This window comes from Neolamprologus brichardi, chromosome 19 (assembly GCF_056152115.1).
Source record: "Neolamprologus brichardi isolate AB-2024 chromosome 19, ASM5615211v1, whole genome shotgun sequence".
Lineage (NCBI taxonomy): Eukaryota > Metazoa > Chordata > Actinopteri > Cichliformes > Cichlidae > Neolamprologus > Neolamprologus brichardi.
The window spans coordinates 15,289,231-15,309,588 of NC_142122.1; the positions used below are offsets into that span (position 1 = coordinate 15,289,231).

At 42.9% G+C, this 20,358-nt stretch overlaps 1 protein-coding gene across 1 annotated transcript in view; it reads left to right on the plus strand.

Moving 5' to 3' along the window:
• Positions 1-14,141, plus strand: part of msrab (methionine sulfoxide reductase Ab) — a 43,586-nt gene extending 29,445 nt beyond the window's left edge. The window contains exons 5-6 of the mRNA XM_006798497.3: positions 1,661-1,767; positions 13,202-14,141. Coding sequence (XP_006798560.2) covers positions 1,661-1,767; positions 13,202-13,375 — 281 coding nt within the window. The 3' untranslated portion in view covers positions 13,376-14,141. The remainder of the gene's footprint in view (positions 1-1,660; positions 1,768-13,201) is intronic.
• Positions 14,142-20,358: the final 6,217 nt, after the last annotated feature.

Sequence of the window (20,358 nt, forward strand, 5' to 3'; positions counted from 1 at the left end):
ATGCACTTTTATTCCTTGATGCTTTTTCCCTGTTGGCTGTAAATTATTTTACAACAGTTGTTTTGTTCTATAAGCATTAATATACAAATTTAAAACAGGACAGCTATTTGTACTTGTGGATCTTACACTAAATTTTTGAATGTGAAAAAAAATGTCTTACTTACATGAAAAATGTTAAAGGAATTTAACAGAATATTGAAATCGAGTTTTCTCCCACGTCTTCCGTTATAAAACTGTGATATCAATAATTCTCGTACCTCACACAGTCTGTATTTTTTCCGGCTTTTCTTCCCAGCTTCAAATAGGCTAGACTTTATTAATGTGGGAGGTGTTTTCCAGTCTTACTGACAAAAGTGCTTAAAGTGCTCACACATTCATACAGGGCTTTTAATACTAAACTACTGTTCAGCACTTTTCCTCTCACACACACACTCTCATACTAGCACACATTGTCTGTGGCAGTCTGTTTTATATGTGTTTATTCTCTAGATATTTTTCTAATATCATCGTATTATCTTTCTTTGTAAGATCAGTTGCTCTTCTGTCAGTAGACCTGCCCGCATTTGCAATGCCTTTCATGTGAACACACTCGTAGCTAGATTTGGAAGTCCTGGGTTGACTTACTGAGTCGGATTGCCTTGCTTTGGTACAGGGCCCAGCACAGTTTCAAAATACAACACAAATGAGCAAAACTGTTGTTTCAAAATGTTGTGTGACTTTTTACAAGAGTTGCTTCTTGCCAGATGTCTGAAGAGGCAGATGTTTGCCAAAATGTTCACGTCAGTTTGATCCCATGCTGCTGCTTTCTGGCCATGTAGGATATGGTGCCCCAGAAAATTCTGTGTTAAAACAAGAAAAAGAGAAAGGGAAGGAGACACAAAAGCATATACCTCTACATGACAAAGACACAGCAAAATGGTTCTGAATATGGTGACAGAAACATGACAAGCTTTAAAATATAAGAATTAACCATTTGTTTTGCTTGCCAATCGCTGACCAGTAGCCAAAAGTGAAGTGAAATGGGAGTGGCTGGAAGAAGGGGTAATCGTGTTGTCCACATGAACTAATCCACCATTAAAATCAGGCTGAAAGGCATATCTGACAGGCCTCTAAACAAGAACACATGTATCAGTGATTCAAGCCCATAACAAAACGCCAATGACTGAAAAAGACAAGGATTTAGAAAGATAGAAGAAGACAAGAATGACACACTTCAGTAAAGAAAGGAAACAAATGCAGAGTGGGAGATGTGTCCACGGATGTCTGAGCTGCTCAGGAGTTTAGCATTTGAAAAGCATAGAAAGGATGGCAGCTGTTTGGCCCCCTAATCAAGTTACAGTAGACCTGGATATCCTCCCAAACACTCTGATGTAAAGCTGATGAAAATTTTTGACACTGTCACATAGATGACAAAGAAGAGGAAAATGTGTCCACCTTCATTTGCCCATACACCTACACGACTCAGGCCTTCCTAATGAAAGCCTGAATCTGCTATGAACTTTGAATTCATTCGGCCTCAAGACGCAGGATGATGACATAATTATGAAAGCCTTTTACATGCAAATCACATTGTGTCTGCTCTGATTGTGGTGCTTCATGCATTTTTGTGGGGTGTCTTATTTTTCCTTTGTGTGTGTGTGTGTATGTGTGTTTTATGCAGGTATGAAGCAGCACAATGACCAAGGTACTCAGTATCGTTCAGCCATTTACACATCCAACCCCACTCAGCAGGAGATTGCGCTGAAGAGTAAAGTGGCCTTCCAGCAGGTATGATACCCCCTCACACACATCAGGAGGTTTTATTATTATATTTACTCAAGTATGGGATTGCATATAACCAAACTATAAGCCAAGCAAAGCAGTAGCCACGGAGCGACTCGTGAAAAATGTGAAGAAAGTCTCACACACCTTTCCAGTTAAAAGACTAATGTATGTATATAAATATGACTGAGTCATCATATATAGGTTTTATCAGTATATAGGAACCTTTTTGAGTGTTGCAGCAGTCTAAGTGGTAGTTTGGAGCTTTCTTTATTATTTGAATGGCAATTAAAAATCAGTGTCTGGAGTAGCGACCTCTTATGCAGTTTAGTCAAGCAAAACCATCTTTTTAGGTGATATGCATCTAAACCGGCTTTCTTAAAGCGAAAGAGAGGAAGGGGGTCAAAAGGCCATCTTAACTGATTTCTAAAGCTCTCCCTTTCAGTGGCACACGCGTGCTTCTTTTGTTCGTTCTATTGTTCTGCCCATCAGCCTGCCGATCCGTCCGTTGTTCCCTGCATCACCCTCTTCGCTCCTCTAAATGGTATTCATGGATGAGCTGGCAGGGGGCAGAGGGGAGCAAATTATGATCGTTAGGGTTACTTGGGGCTCCCGGGGTCAGCAGCCAGGCGCTGCGGGCCTGCTTTGTTGCCGTGGCAACAACCTCCCAACCTTGGCCTTGGGCTTGGGTCAGAGGTTAGAGAGGAGTGGCAGCTGGGACCAAAAAGGTGGGGGAGGAAGAACATGAAAAGTACGAGAGAGCCAGTTAGATCAGAGAGTCATCGCTGACAGGTTATCAACTGACGATGACCCTGCCCTTTGGCTGTCAACTGACCACGACCTCATCACACCCACACGCACACAAGCACACATACCACCAAGATACACCCTTGAAGTATTTCTTAAAAAGCTAAAGAGCATGGGGCAAATGGATGAGGCCTGTAACAGTCAACAAAGAAACAGGGAGAGAAATGCACAGATGGCACACATGCATTACCATCTGCATAGTAAGAGACAGGAGGAAATTACATGTGTATGTTTTGAGTTTAAAAGTTCATCTTTGAACTTAGAAACGGCATTCGACCAAACAATCGTACCTGTGATCTGTTTGGCAGCTCTTTGGAGTTCACCCAGTTCGCTGTAGGGCCTCAAATACAAGTGAAAGTGAAAACTTTTAGGAGACCCGGAATAATCAGTAGTTGCGAAGTGCTTACATTGAATTTTCTTGTTACCTGGGACCAATAGCAAGTAGTTTCTATGACCCATTTTCACCTGGAATTTGAGCGTGCGGCACCCTCAACCTCTGGATGCTTGTAGTTGCAAGGACTGCACAGTTCACCTGGTGGGAGACAACCTGTCTCATTTCAACCTTAACTGGCAAGAGTCAGTCTCGAACAGATTGGAGAAAGACCTGCAACTAATTGCTATTAAATTTATAAAGGCAGACAGATCAGCATCTGCTCCTTCAAATAATGAAACACACAAACCTGAGTGACTAAGGTTTGTGGCAATTAACTGTAAATTATGCTTTTTACACCAAAAGCATGTCTTATTTTGTGGCTGATATGTGTGTGTGATAATTGCCTATAGAAGTGTTTATTTATTTGGAAAGACGGGGGAGATGTTATCAGAATGAGTGTGTAATTGGCATGACTGGATGGCTCAAAGCTGTGAGCGCAGTGCTAAAACTTTGGCTCTGTCCTGTCGCTCTTTATTCGGTTGCCGCTCTGAGTGTTTAGAGCCGAGCCACATATTCCTGCTCCACAGTAATACTGGGATTTTATTGAAGCAGAGCAGAACTGAACTGAACTTAATGGAGCGATGGAGGGAGGGGAGGAGGAGTATCCTTGTATGCAAGGCACATACAAGGATACATCTTGCTTTCCTTTTTACAGTGAGCAGAGCCGGTTCCAGTGTTTCAGACATTTCTACACAGACGTCAGGACATAATTCAATCATCTCTCCATGGCTTTTTTTTATCCCATTTATCAATGCTCCCTGTCTATCCCAAACTCAAATATATGTCAAAGGTAGCGTCATGATGGTGTAAAATCTTTATAAAATCAAACAAAAACATCAAGAATGAGATTTCCATACCAGATTGGTTGGGGCCCAAGTTAAAAATGACCTCATCCGGTGCTGTTTGCCAACAAGGTGCTGGTGTAAACTGATCTATTGTTGGCTGAAGACAAAGAAAGCAGAGATATGGAAGTTGTGTTCGGACCCTGAGAGAGAAGGATGATCTGTACATGAGAGTAAGAAGTAGGTGAAAGAGAGGTGGAGGCATGCTCTGGAGACAAGAGTGAAAGTCTGTAGAAACAAGGCACAATACATGCGTGTGAATGAGAGGGAGACAGGTGTGACAGTGAAGCTGCAGGTAGTGAAGGTATATTAGTTTGAATACCTGGGATCAACCATCCAGAGCAAAGGAAAGGGCACAAGAGAGGTGAAGAAGAGGATGTAGGCAGCGTGAAGGAGGAGATGAGTGTCAGGGTAACTTGTCACAGAAGGACAGCAGCATGAGTGAAAGGAAAGGATGTATTGTTTGGAGATGGTGGAACTGAGAAAAAGACCAGAGGAGGAGCTGAAGTCAGCAGAGATTTTTTTGGGACTGACCAGACAAGATTAAAAATGAGTCCATCAGAGCTTAGCTGAGGTTGACCAGTTTGGAGAGAAAGTTAGAGAAGCAAGGCTGAGATTGTTTGCACATGTGCAGAGGAGGGATAAGTGGATATGTTGGGCATGTTAAATACAGAAGCTGCCAGAGAGGAGGAAAGGGATAGTGTGAGATGGAGGCAACCGCTAAAGGGAGAACCCGAAAGAAGAAAACCCAGACCGATGCACGCATTTGGTACAGTAACAATATCCTCATTAACACGTGGATCTTATATAGCGCTTGTCTACTGTAAGTACTCACAGCGCTTTAAACAACATGGCTCAATCACCCATTCACGCTCCTTCATACAGGGACTCTTTTCTATACTAAACATCTGATATGGACAGCAACAAACATCCACAGATTTGTGATTTATCACAGTTAATCTCTGTTTTATTGCAAACACATTGCATGTAAGTGCCAACGTGACCCAATTCAAAGGAAAAATCAACAGCACGCCGACTGCCTCTTATTGCCGTTTTGTCCCTGTTTTATCGCCATCTTGACACACCAAAGTTGCTTTGAAGATGGCAACTGACTTAGTCTCAGATCTGGTCCCCGTCTTTGATGTGATCATTTCAAACATTGATGGTACACAGTCATAATAACTTCGGTCACATACGACTAAGACTTTAGATGAACAAAATCAGGCAGATATAAAAGGTTGCTTTGGCGTTTTTTTCTCCTAAAGTTCATTGTTAAACATCTCTTTATCTTTTTTTATTAGCGAGGATAGCAGCCATGCTAAATCTTTGCGTTATTGTCCAGCTGTTGTGTTTCCTTATCATTACTCAACACAAAACATTCGTTTTAAATGGTAACTTGCTACTTAAGAGGACATGTTATGTCTGTATATTTGAAACTTTTCACATGTCATTACATTATTCATTCATTCATTTGTTGCCAACTATGAGCAGGGAAATTATATAATCTTTTTATTGCCCCTCCACTTTGAAATAATTCAGCCATCCTGAATCTCCTGTAGAACTTTCAGTCATTTTAAACATTATTTTGTTCATCGAAAAGGCATAACATTATGATCACGTGCCTAATATTGTGTTGTTGCCTAAACAGCCCTGACCTGTCGAAGCGTGGACTACACTAGACCCTCGAAGGTAGAAGGTGTGCTATTTTATCTTGCAGATCCTTTTAAGTCCTGTAAGATGCGAGATGTTGGGTTTGTTTGTCCAGCACATCCCACAAATGCTTGATCAGTTGAGATCTGGGGAATTTGGAAGTCGAGTCAATGCCTCAAACTTATTGTTGTTCTCCTCAAACCATTGTTCTCCATTAAGGGTGTACATGGTGTACAACAATGCTTAGATAGGTGGTACGTGTCAAAGTTTCCCAGAAGAACATTGCCCAAAGCATCACACTGCCTACACCGGCTTGCCTTCTTCCCCTAGTGCATCCTGGTGTTTCCCAGATGAGTGACGCGCACTTAACTCATCATCTATGTGATACCCCAGACCAGGCTACCTTCTTCCATAGCTTCTATTGATCCATTGGTCTAGCCATCACAGTTTGGCCCCATTTGGCCCTGTTCCAACTCAAATCCTTATTTTTCCTGCTTCTAAAACAACGTTGAGGACAAAATGTTCACTCGCTCCCTAATGTATCCCACACAGTAACAGGCCCCAGGACCACCTGTCAGTGGTCACAATGTTATGCCTGATCGATGTATGATCCTCAGCAGGTCAGCAGATTAGGGTCAGCTTTTCCAGGCAGCTCTAGACTAGAGAAGTTTTGTACTCATTCAAAGAATATCAATATCACCCTTAAATATGTCATTGCATGATTTGAATATAGAGGCACTTGATTAAAGTTACAATATCAAAATGTTATTGTAATATTATTTAATGATTTTCTATTATGAATTTGAGATTTTTTAAGACAAGATGAGATGTTTTTCTTTTTTTTAATAATTAAAATAGCCAGAAAAATTAAATATAATTATTTACAAGTAGATGAATGTTAAACAAACAAACTGAGTTTGTATCACACAGCACAGAAAAGGCTGTTATAGTGAGCATTATACCGTCACCTGCCTGAGAAGGGCTGAGAATAAATAATCCAGTCCATAGAAGACCCTTCGAAACACACACACTCACATTTGCAAACTTCTAGAATAGAAACGGTATTCACTCAATCTCCCCGACTCTCTGGAACGCTGCTGACTCCACCAATCTGTCAGCTACTTCAGTGGCACCCCAGTTCCATCTGAGGGCCACTGGGACCACTGGGATACGTATCTTCCCAAAGCAGCTGACACACTCTGAACCAAAATGGCAGCTTCCTGCCCTGAAATGGTTGCCTCGCCACATTGATGCTGAGTCTCAAGAACGTCTGGCTTGAAAACAGCATCTCTACGGAGGAAGAGCTTGCTGTGTGTGTGTGTGTGCGCTTGTGAGGTTGTATGTGAGTGTGTGTTTTATCCTGAAAGCCCAACGCTGTCTGGGAGAGCATCAGGAGAAGTGAATGCATGTTCAAGAAGAGTGACAAGAGAGAGTGGGTGGAGGCGATCTAAGACAACCAGAGATAAGGCATCACAAAATCCCTATTCCACCCCACTGCCAGCACATGACTCACCCACACTCGCGTGTACGTACAGACGCACACAGACATACATTTGGCACATACAGGCACAGCCCAATGAATAATTAACCCATACGAGGAGTCTCTTCTGCAGGGCTTTCAGTTTCTTAACTTCAGCATTGAGGGGGGGGGGTGCATGGAGGCTTCGGAGAGTGAGGCAGAAAAGCTTGTTTAAGCGCGAGAGCAGAGAGGGAGAGGTGGGTGAGGGAGAGGAGGCGAGGGGAGGAGAAGGGGGTTCTCTATAATGAAATTTGAAATTTGCAGAACATCAAAGGCTTCTGTAGCCAAGCTGCTGTGGCAGCAGAGCAGAGAGGAGGAGTGCATCACTTTCTCTCCCTCTGTCTCCCCCCATCCCTCTTTTTTTTCCCCCATCTCTTTTTCTTTCTATCCCTCCCTCTCTGCTAAAATGTGTCTCCCTTGAGCTGGGGTGAGGGGCGTGGGGGTGAGTGGAGGGTGAGAGAGAAGGGATGGGAAGAGTTGATTAGGAGAGTCGGGGGGTGGGGGTGGCTTAGAGATGGGTTAGGGGAGAGAAAAATGGATGAACGGGGGGTTCTATATATATATACACGTGTGTGTGTGTGTGTGTGTGCATGTATGAACAATAGGTTTTATCAAGCCAGCTTGAATACTGCGTGCGTGTGTATGTGCACATGCATGTGTGCAGGGCCTTGGAGGGGTGAGTGTGCCCTCTGATAAAGCATCCTAACTTAATGAGCTTGAAATGGGTGGGGGGTGGAGGGTGTAGGGATGGTGCGCAGGGGTTCGGATGATGGCTGGAAAAAAAAAAAGGAGGAGATCATTTGAGGCTAGAAGTCTTGAGGAGAAGCCCGAGGGCTGTAAAAACAGGGCACAACATCAGCAGGTTTCAGAATCACGCTTCTCGTCGCACAAGCTCACGTTCCACATTTTGGAAAGTCGTCAGAAAGTGAGATTTACCCTTCCAGTGATTCGCCGGCTCTATCGTTCTAAACCCAGTCTGTGCTGCACTTTTTTAAAAAAAATTTGTTTAAATTTAGCCGCGCGCCAAACTGATCAATATTAAAACAGCATTATCGGCTTAGATGAATTAATAAGTAGAAACATTTTAGTGGAATATTGTTCGCGGGCAACTTCTTTTTTTTTAAGTCGCCGCCTGCGAGTGAGATGTTGCCGATCGCCTTGCAGCTGCGATGTTCAAAGGCGATCGCTTTTCACGGGAACGTCGAGCTGATCTTCTGCATTTGGGGTCTTCTGATAGCGAGCTACTTGTTGTCTGCCCTGGGAAAAAGAAAAAAAAAATGCAGGAGCGTGCACCACCTTGCTCCGAGACTGAAGAGCGTGCATCCTCTCTCTCCCGCTCGAAATGTAGGAGTGCTTTTTTTCTGCTCACAAAATGTAGGAGCCCTCGCTTAAGAAGCCCAGCTAAAATGGATGCCTGACCCATGATGACAGAGGGAAAGAGAGATGAGCAGAGCAGGCAAAAAAAAAAGAAAAAGAAAAATCACAGTTGCACACATACAGATGCAGCAATGTGCATGATGAGTTTTACACTCATTGCATCTCACAAAACCTCACATGAACAATACAATATCCTTTTTTTCTGTTATTGTGTATGACCACACTCTAGTCACTGGTCTTCACTCCATTTCTTCACCGTCTCCAAGTCGCTCTTTTGCACCATTTATTTCTCTTTTTGTATTTCCCTTGGAGTCCTTCCATCACTCCCACTCTGCCTCTCTCCCCGAGGTCACTGAGGGCAAGCATGGTGCCGTGGACTGGAGCATGAATATCACGTCGGGCTTTTTCGTGTATTTGCTGGCAGAGCCGCAGCCCGGCATTTCGCCACAGAGCAGGTTTGCCGTCCGTGGTACTCAGAGTGTATTTACATTTTTAAGATGTTGAAGAGCTTTTTGTGCTCCAGAGTTCAGGTTTGCAGCTGCAGTCAGTGCTGTGCTGGCTTTTAGATCTGAGCGAAAGGAGATGGATAGCGGGTAGGAACGCGCGAATCTTATTTTGTCTTTGCGCATACACGCAAACAACTGCTTTGCTCGAGTATTAACATTTTATGCTTCTTTACATTTCTACTTCTTTTGCCTTTTAGCTGTTACATTCAGTACATTTAAACACGGTAAAACATTAATTCAGTATTATAGAATATATACTACCCAACGCTTCGTAAAAGAGTCAAAACTCACCTAATTACGCAACTTTAAAGTCTGCTTACACAGTAAGTCATCAACACAGACAGGCAAAGCACGATGAATAATTAACCCATACGAAGAGTGTTTTCTGCAGGGCTGCAATTTTGCTTAAGGTCTCAGTACTTTTTCATCCACAGTTAAACTATCAGATTTACATTGTAAATATACTGAAATTTATGGCAACACTGTACTTAATTATGATAATGGAAATAAAGCTAATTGGAATTAGCGACCAAGACGGAGGTGAGAGCTCAAAAGAAAAATGGAGAGACCCAAATAGCAGCAGTGACACACCGGTGAAAGTATAGCGGACTAAGGCATGATTACATAAATCACCGAATTGAGGTCATATCCCTCTTTCAAATGTCTTCACCATGAGTCACTGAGTGTCACAAACTCTATGTCAGTGCCTGTCTCTTCCCCACCACTCTGCAGCCGTAGGCCTTCCGAGGGAAGACGACACAGAGAGACAAGGCAGTGGGGTAAGGAAGAGAGAGAGGGAGAGAGTACATTTTTCCTCCTCCACCTCAACCCTCTCTCGGGGTGTCACGTCCTATTTGTGTCCCGGGGCCGCCTCTCTAGCGATGGCGATGGTGCGAGGGGCTCTCTCGCTTGGATGGCGAACAGGGAGGACTTGGTAGCACGAAGCAAAGTCCTCTGTGCTCACATGGGAGAAAGAGCGAGAGAATCGGCAATGGAGGGAGATGCAGAGAGAGAGAGAGAGAGAGAGAAACAGACATGCACCCATTCAGCCATGTCTTTGACATGGGAGTCTTTCCGACAGGCGTGAAGAAAGGAAGGGCTGACTGGGCTGAGTGAGCTCAGCCCTGGACACACACACAAACATGTTTTTGTCACTTAAGAGGACATTGCATTGACTTGCGTTCATTAGCTTCAGATTTAATCCAGCAAGCCACGACTAGCCGCAATGCTAACTATGATCTTTGCTAAATAAAAACATATTAACCCTAACATATTAAGGATTCGCTTTTTGGGGATCGGGTCCCCATGATGTGGATTTGTGACAAGATATCTAACTCCACAAATTGACTAATAGCACACACACCTTTTGCATCAGCCGTCTCACACTCATATACATATTTGCACATGCAAACACGTTTCTGCCTGTCTCTCGGTAACCATCACTTGAACGTCATCAACTTTTTCTTATCTAGAATTTTCTCCCCCTCATCTTTACATCCTTTCCTACCCTCCATATTCTTCCTTCCGTGCCTTTGCTGCCGCTGCCGCTGCTGCAGTGAGAGAGAGAGAAAGCAAAGCCACATAAGGTTATACACAGTGGCATGACGCCATGCATTTTGATTTATAGATCTAAAATGGCCGCCGTGTTGTGACTGCTGTACAAGGCTGGATGGAGAGCGAGGGAGTGGTGTGGGGGTGTCAGGGTGGAGGTGTATGTATACTCAGAATAGCAGACCTTTCCTTGGACGTGGCGCTCCCTTCACACGGAGCATCCTCTGCCCCGGAGGGTTCTCTGCTACTGTGGTTTGGTGGTGATGGCTGATTAATTAGGCCATGATGTACAAAGCTCTTTGCTTGTGCCGGCTGGCTAACCACAGTGCTGGTGGATACACGCAGGAAAATTGGTTCTTCTTTAGCAGACTGCTCACAGTTTGCCTTTTTAAAAGGTAAATACGTCTGTGCTCGTGAGGCTCGGGCTCTGTGTTAAGGACTGCATTGTGTTGTAGTTTGGATTGTGGACACTGGGTCCTTCCTGCAGGGAGATTAGAGCCCTCACATTGTAGCGGCAACCACTGAGGAGTTAGAGGTCAGCTGCTGCCTCAGCCTCTCTGTGGGGTGCAGAGCTTTGATTTACTGACTCCACTGCATCACCTCCAGCAAACCCGAGCACACACGGTTAGTACCACACTGCCTCCATGTGGGCAACATCACACACTACCCTGCTGCTTTTCACTGACATTAGTCTCAGTTAGAAATGATATTTTTTCTGATATTGTCTCCCTCTCTCATCACACAATTACTGATGACCAAAGGTATGAGGTTAGCTTGTTGAACTCTCACAGCTAAATAGCTCTAGGCAGTGAAAAACAGCATACCGCTGCTTCAGTGTGAGTTTTTATTGTTTCTCTTTTCCAACAGACTCATCAGCTCAGTTATAATTAGTAATTTAATCAAAGAAATTGTAACAGTTTTGATGATGGACTGACTGATTTAACAAGCAAAATCTGGTCATGTGGGTTTTTTACTAAGTATACTCACTGTCTACTTTATTGGATGGAGCTATTCAAGTGTTTGTTAATACAAATATCTAATCAGCCAATCACATGACAGCAACTGTATGTATTTAGGCATATATACATGGTCAAGATGATGTGCTGAAGATAAAACTGAATATCAGAATGGGGAAGAAAGGTGGTTTAAGCTGCACAGCCGTCCCTTGGGTTTAGCAGCAGTTCTCTGAATGACAATGCCTTGTTGATGCCAGAGGTCAAAGGTGAATGGCCAGATTTCTTCGAGCTGACAGGAGGGCAACAGTAACACTATAACAACTTGACACAACCAAGGTATGCAGACCACTTCTGTCAGCTTAGAACAGTAACGTGAGGCTACAATTCACAAAATCTGACAACATAGAAAATTGGAAAATGCTGCCTGGTCTGATGAGTCTCGATTTCTGCTGAGACATCAAAATTTGCCATAAATTCCTGAAAACACAAATCCATACCGCTGGTGGAGGTTTAATGGTGTTTCGTGGCACACTTTAGGTCCCTTAGGACCATTTGTACATGGTTGCTAACCATGTACATCCGTTTATGACTGCAGTCAATATGGAGGGATCCAGTCTAGTGCTGGCAATATGTACCCTATCCCTAACCCTAAAGTGACCGGCGAGTGTATAAAAATGTCAACTTAACAGGCACTAATCAATTTTCAACAAACAAAATATGGATTAATTAACCCCAACCCGGCAGTGCTGGTTAATAAAAATGAAAAGAAAAAGAGAGCAGAAGAGCTCTCATAAAACCAAAGTGATGAGCCAAAACCTGCTCAGAAGGACTGTAAAGTTTAGGGATAGATCTTTGAGGTTTGTACAATCACAACCTTTTACACAACACTCTTATCGGATATGTCTTATAAACAACATACTTAATGACTGTGGTTACATGCAGAAGGTAAGAACATGCTCATCCTTCTTGAGCACATTCAGCTCTTGTTTTGTTGTACTTTCTGAGCCCATCTGACACCCCCACAAAGCAAAGCACCTCAGTGCTGCAAACTGCTCTCTCTGAGGTGTAGCAATCTGTTGTACACACAAGCTACTTGTTGCCCACAGACAGTCCCAGTGCAGCTCAGACTTGTTGTTTGTCAGCTCTCAGGAGCACTGATCTAGAGAGGCCTGAGTGCTTGTATTATTAGATAGAGAAAACCACTCAGCACAGCAGGTAAACCTTTGATATATCTGTCAGAGGTGTTTTTCAAGGCGTTATGAGTGTCTATGTGAACGAGCGTGCTGCTTTAGTGGGTTTGAAGCCTTCTCTCAAGGTGTTTAGAAAAGGCTAAGTGTGAAAATGTCTTAAAGAGGCCTCAAAGAGAGCGGATACTCTTTGATGCTTTGTCCCACAGAGAGAGCCACAGAAGCACGCTGCACTACAAAACAAAAGATGTTCCTTTCTTCTGTCACTCAATCACCCTGCTTTCTAGTTGAGGAGCAGAAACTCTTTACTGTATGAGGGAGATGTATTGGAAGTTCACATGCAATACACTACAGAATTTGAAAAAAAAAAACATTTAAGAGGTGTTTTCATTTGAGGAAGCTAAGGGAGTTGGAGAAAGCAATGCTGAATATATTTCATGAGTGTGGTAATGAAAGCAGCGTGGAGAATACAAACCCACGACGTAATGACAATGACTAACCTCAGTCAATGGCATCACTGTGCTGAGCATCAGCTGAATAACAAACAGTGTACACTATGAACAGGTGCTTCAGTTTTAACTAAAGTGGTGAATGTTTGTGTTTTGTCTCTAGGAGCTGGAGAAAAAAGGATATGGTCCCATTACAACTGAGATTCTGGTTGGGCAGCAGTTTTACTATGCTGAGGACTATCACCAGCAGTACCTGAAGAAGGTACCTAAAGGCTACTGTGGCCTCAAAGGCACCGGGATTTCCTGTCCCATCGGCGCCAGAAAGGATGAACTGTGAGCCACGTGTGGTGAGAGAGGGAAAATACTCAGCTCGCAGAATATGTTTATAGGCACTAATTTCATTGTTCGCAGTCCATGCATCTAATTTATTTTCTTTTTCTTATAAATGGACTGTATCTACAATGCATCTGTCTTTATTTGTAAGATAATAACACATTAGTCAACATCATTACTGAGCCCCATATCTGTTATAAGCTTCAGTAATTCCTGGCTGCCTGCCAGCTCTGGAGAATACATACATGTTTAAAACATTTTTGAGAGATTTTCTAAATAAAACAAAACAAAACAAAAAAACCTCGAAAAATTTGGACAGCAATGACATAAAATAAATGTTTAAAAGCTGCATAAAAATGAATTTGAAACATGATTGAATTTTGTATTGCAGTGCTCTTTTTGACTGCAGTAACTAACAGCTTCCAGAGGGTGGCGAGATTTCACAAAAGAAATCCATACGTTATGTATAATATACATATAATGTGGGATGATATTGCAAAGGAAAGGTGTCTAAACATTGTCTTGGTAAACTGGAAGATGAAACGGTTTTCTAGCCTGATCCGTGTAATCCGTCTCACCTCCAACACTGCCACAGCACTGTGACAAAGCGAAGTTTCTTATACTTCTTAGCAGGCAAAGACACCAATACCAGCTTGATTTTAATGCTGTTTTTCTTTAGTTTTTAACTTTTCTAAACACTGCAATTTATTTTCTTATTGCTTATTGCCTTTCTTATTATTACACTGGAAATAAAAATGTTTCTCCTCCTACCTTATGTTTAGTGTGCAGGTGTTTGTGTATATATGTGTCAGTATGTGTTAATTTATGCATATGTCTGCCCACAAAGCTCTGTATATATATACACACAGATATCTATATTTATAAAATAAAGAAAAACCACTGCATAAAGTATTTTATCCCCTTTTCGGCCCCATTTGAGAAGGGACGTACCACCGGGGGGGACAAATGGGTGACTCACTGTGATAAACAGATGCACATTCAAAGGCCATTCATTCTGAGTCACACAATGACACACTTGAATACCCGTGCATTCAATATGATACACGGTTTGCTTAAACTTTCACTCTACGCTACGTAGCCCATAATTAGGAATGAAAGGCTCATTATTTGACATACTTAAAAGAATTGAATTTCCGATTCCGCCTTGTGTGCAGAATTTCTTGTGTGTTTTTTATAATTAAACACATCAACATGAAAGTCTGTTTAAAAATGAAAATCACACACATGGTTACACTCCAAAATACAGAGATGATATCTAGAAAAAGCTTTCTGGTCGACCGCAGTAGTGTGATTCACCCCGCTCTTGTTCTTCCCCCTCCCTCTCTGCTATCTCTCTCTGTCTGTGTGTATGTGTCACATCCTGACACCTGTGTGTAGGTGTGGACCAGGGCACAGGTGCAGGTGCAACCTCTGTGGGCCTATTTTAGTATTGGGACAGATATTTTTGCATGTGTCTGCATGCAGCAGCTCTGTATGTGTGTGCGTGTGTGTCGAGGCATGTGAAGCTGTGGCTTGCTTGATCGAACCGCGCTGAGCGGTGTGTGGTTGGGCCAGCTTGCTGTTTTCCAGTGCCTGCTTATATTTTTGCATTCTGCTTTGCGTCTCAAGTGTGTGAGAGGAGATAACCTTTTAATGAAGCGATCTTCATTTCACCCGTCTTTGACGAAGAGAGTGGCATTAAAGCCTTAATCGTGCTGTGACATCAGGTTTTCCGCCATCTGTGATGATTTCTGACTGAAACAAGAGATGCCTGAGTGAGCCACAGTATGATTCTCCCACAAAGCAGAGATGCCGTTATCACTAACTCAGGTTATGAGTTGATAATACGTAGGGAGAGATTTTTGTGTGGAAAATTACTGGCTTTAACACAGACATGTAAAAACGAGTGCCATTTAGAGTGTAGCTGCGTGAGTAAATGTGTTTTCTCTGTATTCCTTTGTAATAGATTAAAATGGGGCTTGGAAATGCTTGGTACTCTCATGTACGCATCCATACACAAACACAGTGAGGCAGAACAGGACAGGAACCAGGCTGTGTGCGCCCTTCAGACAGAGCCTATTGTCTGCAGATGGGCCTTTAATGGCCCCACAGCTGGCCACAAAGGGCTCACCGCTCCAGCGTGCTGCTTTGCCTCTCACTGGCCTATACTCCAAGAGAGGGGGCAGCTCACATCCATACCAGCATCACGCATTTGATATATTTTTTTTATACTTTTTTGTGTATTTCCCATCCGTTTTTAAACAACTGTGCTCATGAAAATCGTTGCCAGATGATTTGAAGAAAGCTTTTGCGAAGACCTGTAGCACTGTGGAACAGTGGGCTGAAGCTGGTGCTGGTTGTTTATGAGAGGTACTCTGCACTCTTACCCACACGTGTACACACAACCCTCACAAACACAAGTCCCAACCGCTACCTCGAACTCCGTCCTGTACTGCCGCCTAATGCAAAAGGCAGCGCCCACGCAAAAGAAGCAAACACACCAAAAAGACACCTTGCAGAGACGTGCACCCACACAAATTCTTGCACTCTGATATGCTCTCTAAGGTGTCCTCCTTTCATAGCTTTTCATGTATCTTCCCTTTAAGAGCTTCAATCAAGCTAACTTTATTTATATACCATACCCTATGTGCATACACCATTGGAGAGAGCATTGTTTTATACCATTTCCTGTTTTAGATACCATGTGGTGACATAATCTATTGTTTTAGACACCAACACAGCTTTTCTTGGAGAGCTATATATAAAGAACAATAGCACAGAGCGGTGTATACTGGTGCTGTCCTACCAGCTGGAGGATTGTTGTGCCTTCTTGTCCTGCTCCTCACATAATTATGAGAATTTGGAGCGAGGCAACCATTTGGTTGTGTGGGGGTGCGTATCGTCTTCCGCACGTGTGATAGCGAAGGGACGGGAGCGCTTTGCTTTTCTATAGGGCCTGTACATTACTCCGTGATGATATGAGAAGTTGTGTGCGGGTTTTGCAGATGCCAGATGTGTTTGCATCCCCTCTGTTGCTCTCTCTTCCCCTCCCTCTGGTTCCTGCATGGGCGCAGGGTCTCAATCAGAGCATCAGGGCTCCAGGAACCAGAGCACAGCAGTCTCTCTGTGCTGCCCAGAGAAGTGCAGCCTTGTCTGGGTCGATGCATCTGTGGCCTGGGGGCGAGCTGGGGGAAGAGGGCAAACCCTGGTGCCCCTGCATGCCGGTTTCACTCGAGGTCGGCTCTGTTAGTGCAGCCTGACCCTTTAACTCTGAGGGAGAAACACGAGCATATTACCAAATACGGCAGATCAGCTACAGCATGCCAGTCAGTGACAAAGCAGTGATGTTGTGTTTAAAAAATGTACTCTCAAACAGGTTACTTTGGTGCAGAAGAAACGCAGGCTCACACATGTTCACATACACATGTGTTTTCCCAAAAAAGACAGAATGTTATAACTTTGTTCTTCTTTGCCACTGGGAATAGCACTGGGGGGGTGGAGGCCAGCACGTGCTGCAGGGCCCTGTTGGCTGCTAACTGGCCCACAGGCTTTCTGGCTGACAGCCCACTCCGTGACACTCTGCACCTGGGAGCCTGTGTGTTGTCAGCCATGCTAGCTAGCTCAAGCTACCACCACATGACACACAGGAAACACAGAAATAACTGCTGAGTGTCTTCAGCACAGTTATCACGTACTGGGAGTGTGCTGCTGACAGAAAATGGTTGAGAGGAGCTCTTAAAAGAAAGCAGAAAGATGTAGGAGTAATGGCTGGAATTGGACTGAGTAATAGCAGTATGGAGCAAGAAGAGAGAAAAGTGAAAAGAAAATTGAAACACCAAGATGCTTAGGCTCTTGCACCTGTGCCTCTTTGTGTTAGAAGAAGATTCCACTGGCCTTGATTCAAACACTGCTGAACATTTCTCTGACACATGCAATGCATCCTGTTTATCATGTCATTTTTATAATCAAGCCACTACAGAGATGATTGTGTAACAATCAAAAGATTGACATTTTGCAGCTGGGGCGCCCATATAACAGATAAATTTCCAAACCATCTCTCTTTTATGTAGTGTGTGTGTGTGTGTGTGTGTGTGTGTGTTTATAGCGTTATCTGCTCTGTCCATCAACTGCTTGAGTCATTGCAGCTTCACATCGCGCAGGTGCGCAAGTTAAGTAAACTCTTAAAATTGCTAGCAAGCTCTCAATTAGAGCTCAGTGCAGGAAAGTATTGAGAAACGTTTGGGCTTTCAGGTGGCAATGTGCTGATGTGTAACCATTCTAAGGAAAGAGGGCAGAAACAGGACACACACACACACACACACAGTCTTTGCATTGCAACATGCGCAAACTGTTTTCCGTGTGCTTGCCACAGCCAACTAATTTCTGTCAACGGTGCAGATTGAATCTTGGGTTCAGTTTCCTGATGAGACTCATCATAAAGATGGTGGCATGATGATGTTGCCTATTTGCAACTAAATATATGTTTCTGTCTAGGAAGTGGCGACAACAAAGGAAGATTAGAAATAAATGTGTAGGAAATGAGTAGATGGTGGGAGAGAAAAAGAAAAGGGAGGAGAGATGGTGCTCGCTGCACCAGGAGGAAGCTGGGTCTGATGCCACTCCATGCAGCTGCTCCCAAACACCCACACTCTTCCTGTTGGAGTGTGTGCATATGTGTGTGTGCGTCTATGTTTAGTTTTTTTGTATAGAAATTTACCTCCAACAGGTTCCAACACAGAATTATGTCATTCTGTGAAACATTTCAGTTGATGCACGCAAAAAGAAAATTATAACCTCCAATGGTGTATGAAAGAGAAAGGGTTCAGCAGTGATGCACGAAGACTCTTGGTATCCTACTGAAGACGTAATTTTCTCCTGTGTGGCTGAGGCCCTCTGTGTCTTTTCAAAGAAATACTGGCCTCAAAAAACATCCGCTGGTGGAAACGCTGGCCTGTCAGTCAGTGAATGGAAAGGTTTGAGGTGAGAATGTGGCCACATTGAGGTGTCAGGGTGTGCAATTGTGTATGTGTCAATATATGAGTTTGGCGGTCTCTCTAAGTTTCCAATACAATAAAATGCAAAGGGTTTTCGTTAGCCACATTGCTCTTGTGCTTTTCACTGCACATTTGTCTCTGATCACACTGACCTCTGACATATACATAGTAACATGCACCATGTGCATCATTTCCTATTTATAGACCTCTGTGGGAGAAAAAATATATATCAATACCTCAGAACGTTCAGCATATACATGATAAGTAACTATGACATATTAGACTATTAATGGCTTTGCATTTTCCTCATTTAACTGAATATTAAAAGTAGCAAAGCTGCTTCACCCATAAGAGTTTTTACAAAGACTGATAAAAAAAGCAAAGGCAAAAAAGGTTAAATGTATGCAACTTAATGCGCATTTATCAGTGAGACACCATCAGGGTTGTTACTTTAGATGCAGCCATAATGTCCCATCGTGTCAGCTGATCAAATGTTGTCCTATAATGGGCTATTAAATTGGACTGGGTCAGTGGGATGATTAGAGACTTGTGCTTCTGATTTTTGTTGTTTTTTTATTGCTTTTTTTTTTTCTTTGCAAATCTCCTTGATTGTTCATGATGATCCGAGTACTGTGTAATGGTCTATAGTAGACTATTACACAGTAGTGCAAGTTGGTGTGTGATTCTTATTGAAGATAATCAGATTTTAATCAATTAATAGCATAATATGTATGCCACAATTTAACATACATATGTTTTTTTTTTCGATCCCTAAGACTGACTGTAACCATGCTGCAAAAACATTGTGTAGCAGCCTCAGATACGAGAAGTGGACTTAGCCTAGTACAAGGCTAAAAATGCTTACAGGGGCAACAAAAAATTGTCATTTAGTTTAGACTAGTTTTAACCAATGTCTACGAAATTGGCTATAAGGAAATAAAAACTAAAGCATGAGGACAAAAAGTGTGAGGAAATGAACTGACGCTCACTGTGCATGAATAAAAACATCTCTGCAGAGATGAGATCCAATCAGAACTACTTAATTGCGTAGAAACGTGGGACGAGTTTGGAAGTGTGCAGTAAGATTAGATGCGCACATTTGAGCTACCCCGGAAAAAGGGTAGAGCTTTGTTTATTCTGGTAAAATGCTTTTTAAACTGTGTAAACTGTTACACTTTATATTTTATTCAAATGACTCAACTTTAGATCTAGATTTAGTCTAATATAATCTCACGATATGCAGTCGACTAAAGCAGAGTAAAAAGAATTTAGATGACTAAATTACGGATGAATAAAACTGACGTTTTAAATAAAAAACTATGACTAAACCTGCTTCTTTAGACTGCACGCGATTTAACCATGCATTTTATACGCCTAAAGCACTTTGTCTGCTTACCTCACCTCCGTGGCCAATAGATGTGCATGTGTTCGGACTGTAGGAGGAAGCCCTAACTGGCACAGGAAGAAAGTGCAAGCTCCACGCAGAAAGCCCCCAGCTGGGGTTCAATTCAGGAACCTTCTTGCTGTGAGACGATAGCACTAACCCCTGTATCACCAGGCCACCCGTATATGGTAGCCTAGAAGACGCTTAGGTTTTAGGAAATTATGACTGGTGGGACTATATATGCTTTTTTGCTTAAGAAGTAATCTTCTTCACTGTTGTATGAAACAACATGTATTGGCTCCCTTCCCAAGATCTCATTCTGTGAGACATTTTATGAGAAGTGCAGTACTTTTGAGAAGAAACACACCAGCACCAGTACAAATGGAGGCCATCAAATACGAATTAGGCCAGCGGTGCATACTGATTTTTTGGGTATTTTCTAAAATCTCCTGCAGTGTGCAAACCTTTTGATGACAAATTTATTTTCCTCCACCTCATCAACTCCTTCTTTATCTTATCTGTATTTTCTGATCTGTCTTTCTCTTGTTCACTGGCTTCTCAGTCTGTCACACACTTTTTCCCCTTCTTCTGTTGGGGCCGTGTGAGATG